General features: G+C 33.5%; 1 protein-coding gene across 1 annotated transcript; it reads left to right on the forward strand.

Annotated features, from left to right (window-relative positions):
* Window positions 1-743: 743 nt before the first annotated feature.
* LOC129227883 (zinc finger protein 721-like) lies at window positions 744-2,720 on the forward strand. Its single transcript, XM_054862502.1, has one exon. It carries the CDS (start codon window positions 744-746, stop codon window positions 2,718-2,720), a length of 1,977 nt encoding a protein of 658 aa, XP_054718477.1.
* The last annotated feature ends 6,204 nt before the right edge of the window (window positions 2,721-8,924 follow it).

Here is an 8,924-nt window from a genome sequence, read left to right on the forward strand (position 1 = left end):
TGAAAGTCTACATGTATACACGATATTTTTAAGGCATTCGATTTTGTACTTTCACTACACTATGTCCTCGAAGAAATTTGACATTTTTCTTATTTGATGATTAAAGGGCTTACTTGGTGAATACAGCTTGAAAATATTGAACACTTTTGCAACCCTTGCTTTAAAGAAGCTCATTGCCTTCAAAAATATCTACAAATGAGTACTGGCATGAAATTTTTGTTTTGTTTTGGAACATTTGAAAACACAGCTATGCAAAAGTCTTAAATCTTGTGAATTTTGTACGAATACAATTTCAGTTCTATTCAAGTATGGCATCTCATATAAAAATCAATGCCAGTAAAAAGAAGTTTTGTTGTGAGCATTGTTCGCAATCATTTTCTGTCCCTTCGCAGTTAAAGATACACATGAGAGTCCATACAGGCGAAAAACCGTACGCTTGTAAATTCTGTTCAAAGACATGGGCTCAATCTTCAGGTTTGATGACTCACATAAAAGCAGTCCATTATGGCGAAAAACCATATTCCTGTGGATCTTGTTCAAAGTCATTTTCTCTCCGTCAACATTTAAAGACTCACATGAGACTCCATACTGGCGAAAAGCCATATTCCTGTAAATATTGCTCAAAGTCATTTTCTCTCGTTCACCATTTTAAGATTCACACGAGAATCCATACTGGTGAAAAGCCATATTCGTGCGAATCATGTTCAAAGCCCTTTTCTAACTCGTCAGACCTAAAGAAACATATGATTGTCCATACTGGTGAAAAGTCTTATTCATGTGAGCATTGCTCAAAGTCATTTGCTAATGCTTCAGGCTTAAAGTCGCATTTGAGAGTCCATACTGGTGAAAAGCCTTATTCGTGTGAGCATTGCTCAAAGTCATTTTCTCAAGCTTCATCTTTGAAGACACATTTGAGAGTCCATACTGGTGAAAAACCCTATGCCTGCAACTATTGTTCAAAGACATTTGCTAACGCTTCAGGCCAAAAGATACATTTGAGAGTCCATACTGGCGAAAAGCCATACTCGTGCGAATCTTGTTCAAAGTCATTTTCTCAAGCTGGACAATTAAAAATGCATATGAATACCCATACTGGTCAAAAGCCGTTTCCTTGTGAACGCTGTTCGAGGGCATTTTCTCAAAAATCCTATTTAAAGATCCATATGAGAATCCATACTCGTGAGAAACCTTACTCGTGCGATTGCTGTTCAAAAACATTTTCGCAGACTTCAGCTTTACTGATACACAAGAGAGTCCACACTGGCCAAAAACCGTATTCTTGCGAGCAGTGCTCCAAAACCTTTACTCAATCTTCACACTTAACGACTCACATGAGAGCGCACGCTGGCAAAAAACCATATCCTTGTGAAAACTGTTCAAAGGCGTTTTATACCTCTGCAGCTTTGAAGAAGCATTTAGAAGTACATGCAGAAGGAAAATCTCATTCTTGTGATGTTTGTTTCAAGAAATATTCCAGTGCTTCACATTTAAAGAGACATTTCAGTGTCCATACTGATGCTGGCAAAAAGCCATTTTCTTGTCTTTGCTGCTTAAAAACATTTTCTGCGGCTTCAGCTTTGAAGAGTCATATGAGAGTGCACACTGGTGAAAAGCCATTTGCTTGCGATTATTGTTCAAAGGCCTTTTCTCAAGCTACATTGCTAAAGAATCACATGGTAGTTCATTCTGGCGAAAAGCCGTTCACTTGCGAATCCTGCTCAAAGTCATTCGCTTTAGCTTCACAACTAAAGCAACATATTAATGGTCATACTAGCAAAAAAAACTATTTGTGTGAATGCTGTTCAGCGGCGTTTTCTCGTCCTTCAACTTTAGAGAGTCACATGAGAGTCCATACTGGCGAAAAGCCATATTCATGCGAACATTGCTCAAAAATTTTTCACAAAGCCACCCTCTTAGAGAGACACAAGAGAGTCCATACTGGCGAAAGACGCTACTCATGTGAAGTTTGTTCAAAAAAATTTACATGCAATGGGCACTTAAAAAGACACTTAAGGATCCATACTGGCGAAAAGCCCTATTCGTGCGAATCTTGTTCAAAGTCATTTTCTAACTCTTCAGCTTTAAAGGCACATTTGAGAGTTCATACGGGTGAGAAGCCGTACTCGTGCGACAGCTGTTCCAAGGCATATTCTGACCCTTCCAAATTAACGGAACATAAGAGAATGCACACTGGTGAACGGCCGTTCTCGTGCGAATATTGCTCAAAGTCATTTGCTCGAGTTAATATCTTAAAGAGGCATAGGAGGATCCATACTGGCGAGAAGCCATATTCTTGCGACAATTGTCCGAAGGCATTTTCTGATTCCTCGCAACTAAAAAGTCACATGAGGGTCCATACTGGTGAAAAACCGTTTTCATGCGAGTATTGCGGAAGGAAGTTTTCTCAGTCAGGCCACTGGAGGACGCATTTGAGAGTCCATACGGGTGAAAAGCCATACACGTGTAAATCCTGTTCCATGCAGTTTTCTCACTTCTCCTCGTTTCAAAAACACAAGAGGGTTCATTCTGGTGAAAAGCCATTTGCTTGTGCATACTGTTCAAAGGCATTTGGTCAGTCTTCAAATCTAAAGACTCATATGAGAATCCATACTGGCCAAAAGCCATTAATCTGTGAACATTGTTCAAAGCGATTTGCTTATGCTACAAGCTTGAAAGTTCACATGAAAGTTCATGCTGGTGAAAAACCAGATTCTTCTTAAAGTTGTTAGAAAAAATTCTACGCAACTCAAAAACACATGCTAGTGTTAATTTTGTGAAAAGCCATTATCTTTAAAAAAATTTCATGCTTCAACCATAAAAACTATATAAGGGTGCACTGTGCATGCTTGAGAAAAAGCCTCAGAACCATAAATTTTTTTCTGTTCAACCTTAAAACCCATATAATGGTTCACAGTGCATACTGGAGAAAATGCCTCAGAACCATAAATTTTATTCTGTTCAACCTTAAAAACAATGTAAGGGTGCACAGTGCATACTGGAGAAAAAAGCCTTAAATCCATAAATTTTAATTATGTTCAACCTTAAAACCCATGTAAGGGTACACAGTGCATACTGGAGAAAAAATGCCTTAGAACCATAAATTTTAATTCTGTTCAAGAGAATTGTCTGAGGTTCCAAGCTTGAAAATACAATAGAGAGTTCACACGGATAAAAAACTTTTTCTTGTGAATGCTGTTTGAAGAAGAAACAGCTGCTGAAAGTTAAATGCAATGCATTTTATAGTTCCTTTGGTGAAAATTTGTTTTCTTACCAATGTTGTTTCATGGCATTTCCTAGAGCAACAGCTTTAAAAAAATGCATACTCACAAAGACCAATCCTCCCCCCCCCCCCCAAATCAATCTTTTGTGATTTGAGTTCAAATGCATATTTTCTAGTGAGCTGTTGACGAAGCGATTTACCCGGATGTGAAATTAAATCGGTGTGAATCTTGTGAAACAAAGTTTTCCAATTTTTCAAATTAAAGAAGTGGTGGCAAAAAACTTTTTCAACATTTCAAGTCTGAGAAGTCGTGTAATAGATAAAACAAAAAAAATCATTGTTTGATTTGTATTGAACTTTAAACTGTTTTCTGTAAAGTATCAAATTTGAGGAGACATATGATAATTCATACTTGAGTTAAACCTGTTCTCTTGTGCAAGTGTTTTAATTTAATTTATTTAAGAACTTCTCTAAGTTACTTTCCTTGTCATAATGCCTGCCAATTATTTCTGCTCTTTAATTGTTGCCAAAATATGAAAAGTCGTAGTGATCATGTCTACCAATTATTGTCTGCTTTTTAATTCTTGCCAAAAACTGAAAAAGTGAGAAAGATTGGTTGTTATTAAGTTGATTTTGTTAACAAATTTAAAAAAAAAATTTCAATGCTGAACTTTAAGCAAGGATGTATGGAGGATTTTGGCAAATTAAACTTTTTAAAAAATGCAGGTTTTTGATGCTTTCTTAGATTTAAGTCAAGTCATCTGTTTATTTTATTTTATTTTATTTTTGTTTTATTATTATTATTAAACAGTAAGATAAATTATATAGTTTTCAACAATGGTGACAAGTTGATTGCCTACATAAAAAGAAGGTATTGTTTACAATTGAAGGTAATATTCATGTTTAGCGCCTCAACAAGAATTAGAGATAGTTTGATGAGTGTTTGTTTAATTGTGAAACTTTTACATTGTTTTGTCAGTAGTATACATTTTCTGTTACGCAGGTTTTGAATATTGTTGAATGCGTAATTCGCACGTTAGGACTAAGTTTTTGCATTCAAGAAACAGCCCGTTTGTAAGTATAAATTAGGTAATGTAACCAGACTGATGTGTAAAACATAATGAAAAAAAGAGTGCATAGTGTTTCATTCTTTTAAAAAAAAGCTTTAAAAGCTCGTTCATTTTTTCTATTTTCATTGCTACTCATTTTGAAAGTCGTGACATTACATTTGCCAAAATAATCAGCCAGTACAAAAATAATGAATTATATGAAATATGGATGGATATCCTGCAGTGTTCAATTTCACTCGCCCCGAAAACATTTTCATACACTATGTGGCAATGAAATCAGAAAATTTTCACCAATTATTGTGCTAAGTGGAGCTAATAGTAATGATCCAGTGCAATCAAAAAAAGCTTATAGGAACGTTTTGTGGGGTCTTATGCATTTTCCGTACGCTAATAAAATTGTCATTGCAAAAAAAGAAAATTTGCTTATCTTCCTGAGCTAACAGCTCGATACTAAGTATTTATTTTGAATTAAAAATATTTTTTCTTGTTTCAGTGCTTAAAAGCAAAGAAAGTAAATAATGTAGGAATAAAACTATCTTAATATGTGACTCATGTGAAAATATTCCCTTCACAATGAAGTGTTATTTGCATTTCATAGTTTTCCTGAAATTTGATCTTGAACCCACAAGTTTTACGTTTATTGTAAAATTTCATTTCTTGTTAAATTCTTAACGAATAATTTAGTTTTAGGCATGGTTTTGAAGTTTTTTTTAAACTTGTAACATAATCCATGTTACACACTATACTTGTGAGAAAGTTGACTGTTATCAATGATTTACAGCTGTACTCTATTATAAGTTTTTGAATTTGATTTGCAAGTTTCACGCTGAAATTAATAGATTGGAAAATATTGAAATGGTTAATAAATTATTTAAAAGTTATTGTCCCTTCTTCCTTGATTCTTGACTACTTTTGTAAAAAAATTTATAGTGTGCCGTATAAACAAATAAGTAACTAAATTAAGAAATATTAATACCTTTGTGCTTAAAATTTAAATATCATATACAACGCTAATACCAAAGATACTGACATATTTTTCTGCGTTACAATAACCCCCCTTTTTTTTCTTCAATGCATAAGAAGTGAGCTTTTGCATAAAAGAAAACTTTCTCTTTTAGTAAAGGAGTTTTTGGAAGATTCAGTATTTTTTTGGGGGGGGGGCCTTATTATTACGATACTCCCCCCCCCAATTCAAAATGATTGGCACATTTTACTTGTTTCAGCATCATCTAAGTAAAATATTCTAATACGTTGAAAGGTTGAAAGAAATATTTTGCGCTCGGGAACTGACATCAATAAATAATAGTAATAATTAGTTTAAGTATTTGACTAGACTTACAAGGTTTTTTTTAGAACTATTTCTAAATTTACTCTATCTGTCTTAAGATTTGCTGATTTCGCTTTTTAATAGTTGTGAATGCAAAAATAAATATTTATAATAAAGTTAGTTTTATTAATATAGTTAATAAATTAATTTGAAAACTGAACTTAAGTAATCATGTATTTGAATTTTGGGTGTTTGAAATTTTTTAATTAATACAGGTTTTTGAGAGTTTCTTTGATTTAAGTCAAGACATCAGTTTAAAAGCGTTTTAGAGAGTGACGCAGACCCTAAGACGATAGCCGCAGATTCCAGTGATAGTCTGCAGACGACTTTTTAACTGTGAAAAAAAAAAAAAAAAAAAAAATTGGAATGCATATTTTATTGTATTTTCCGGGATATTATTCGCAGCTCTGGAGCTCAAATACGCCTTCTTGCGGTGATTTAATAACTTAGCCTAACATATTCTATTCCTTATTCCTCCTTTGAAGTAAAACGTAGGTTTCAGGTGCCTTGTGATGTTAATGTAATTTTAAAATAATACAAATGAAAAATTCTATAAAGTGGAAGAAGAATTACTCTCTTTCCTTAAACTTAAAAGCAGGTTGAACGTTACTGGATTTAAAATTAAAAACAACAACGATTTTATTCAAGATCACTGCAGACAAGTGTTTTGTCGTCGCAAGAAACGCCCTTTTCAGTGCAGAAGAAGTGATTTTATGGATGAAACGATATCCGACAAAAGACTCCTTTTGCCAATTTCTTCCTTTTTATTAATACAGATTAGAAAAATAAGAATATTTTCCTATTACAGTAGAATACCTTTATAACGCCGACCTATGTAATGCAATTCTCTATAAATTGCACAACTTTTCAGAAGTTAACAATAGGTTTTGAAGTTTAAAAAATCCCTCTGTTTTGCTTTGCAAACAGAAAAATTGTTAGGCAAATTAAATTTTGAGAGTTTTTCATCTTTCCATCTTAATTCAAAGCTTTTAAATGAAAATTAGTATTCATAGTAAGCAGAAAATACCAGATGGCTTTTGAAGAAGATACAACTGTTATGCAAACCATAAGGCTAGCATAAGTGCAGGATATTTCACTTTCTTTTTATTGTGAAACATATTTAGCTTACTTACTACAAAATATTTAGCTGTTAATGACTAATTGTAATATTAGTGCTTTATTGCTCAATGCAGATAAAACTCATTCTGAAGTTAAACATAGATATATTCTGAATATTAGTTTCAAAATTTGTGAAATGATCTATATAACGCAAAAACCTGTGTAGCGCAAAAGCTCTGATCCCAAGATGTGCGTTATAACGGTCTTCTACTGTATTAAAAAGTACATAATTTGCAGAAGCTTGCATTTGTAAAATTCCTTGTCACCATTTTGCTGTTGAAAAAATTTAACTAATCATTGAATCTGCAGAAAAAGTACTTACGCAAATGCAAGAATGGATTAGAAAAACTTAATACTCTTGATCGTCAATGCCAAAACTGAGAAGTCTTTCAAACCTTAACTCAAAATTAGAAATTTGTTTAAAATCAACTAGGAGTTATGAATGTAAATATATTGCAAATATGTAGGGTAACGGCACCAGTAACAGGCATGCTTAAGACATCGCTCTCAGGTTAAATGAATTTTCTGAGACTTTCAAGGTATTTAGACTTTAAAAACTATTTTTCTCTCTTGCAACTACATCTCATCTAACGTTTGGCTGCTTCTGGATCCTCTGAATTAATTCTATTTTTATGTGCTCAATTTCCAAAAAAAGGTCCGAACCCCAGTAACAGGCACCGACAATGGGGTTGTTTCCTTCAGTCAAAAGTACTACTTTTAGTCACTGAAATTGATAGAATAAGTTAAAAAAAAAATGCATAGACCCAGAAAATACTTTCATCTTCCCAACAGTTATTTTTTAATTAATTTTTTCAAATGTCCGATTTTAAAAACAAGGCGTGGTCTTTGTGACGTCACAAATGATGCAATTTGGTGTATCTTTTTTACCACGTTTCCACGTTATGATAATCAAGAAGCGAATTGAAATTGCGCTCTAAGCTTGCTATCAACCCTATCGTTGCCAATACACGTGAGTAAAGATGCAAATTAAATATTTTGCTCTGTGAATGGCAACACAGAATAGCATTTCATCATTTGTGATGTCATCGGACAGAAGTATAAACATTGAAAGCGCGCCAATTTAAGTAATTTTTTTAAAATATGAAACTTAAACAAATTATTTAAAAAATGGTCAGATCCTATGTTTTGAAGCATACTCTTTCAGAAAAAAATACTTCTAAAATTTTGGAAACGACCCCATTCTGATGTTTCCCAGTAATAGATAGGATGAGTATAATGAACAGAATTCCCCTTTTCTCTTCAAAATGTGCAAAAGTTCTTTATTTTTAGATCTAAAACCTTATTAAATTCAAATGAACATAAAGCACCGGCAGACCTCGTGGCGGCTGCTCATAATCTTCCACCACTGCCTTGTAAATACGAACCGACTCATAAAATTCATGTTGATAACACTAGATGGTTGTATCGTATTTATGGGTCGCAGCAACATCAGTTTTACCCACCTAATTAAATTCTTATTATTTAAATGCAAACTTAACACTGTCTGTTACTGAACCCTTGTCTGTTACTGGTGCCGTTACCCTAACTACTGTAATAAAATAGTAAGTTATTTTTAATGCAAGCTAATTATGTTCATTTATTTTCAGCCTTCGTCTGGGCTTCGTGGTGCCGTATTTTGCCAAGTTAGATATCTGGCATATAATTGTGTACCGCTATCGATACACACCTACAATTGCACAGTTATTTTAGAAAAATTATGAAACGAAACATTTAGAAGAATTAGTTCCAAAGTTAAATATTCTTAGGTTTTAAAACATAAAAGGACAAGGTGCACATTCCGTAACTAACCTAACCACCCCCGAAACTGAAGATGATCTATAATATGTGAATGCATTCCCAAAGACTCTCCAATAGTTGTGGCAAATGTTGGTCCCTTTTAGACTTGTGAAGTGGTGCTTGGAGAAATGTTATTCACATTTGAATGTTGATGAAACGCTCGGAGAAGAAAGATATAGTTGCTGAAACTCTAAAAATGGAGAATACAGTTGACTGTTTTTGAAACACACCAAAAGGAGGATGCAGCTGACTAGCATGAAACATACTGATTTAAAAAATAATAATAATAATAAAAAGATTCAATTGACCATTTATTGAATCACTGAAAAAAAGAATATAGGCACTTCCATTCTTACTGGAGTCTTTTGATTAACGTTGCTTTTTTTATATC

Source organism: Uloborus diversus, chromosome 8, assembly GCF_026930045.1.
Source record: "Uloborus diversus isolate 005 chromosome 8, Udiv.v.3.1, whole genome shotgun sequence".
NCBI lineage: Eukaryota > Metazoa > Arthropoda > Arachnida > Araneae > Uloboridae > Uloborus > Uloborus diversus.

Bases quoted from the DNA above. Each gene is read 5' to 3' on its own strand.
- LOC129227883 (XM_054862502.1), top strand. From the start codon at position 744: ATGATTGTCCATACTGGTGAAAAGTCTTATTCATGTGAGCATTGCTCA.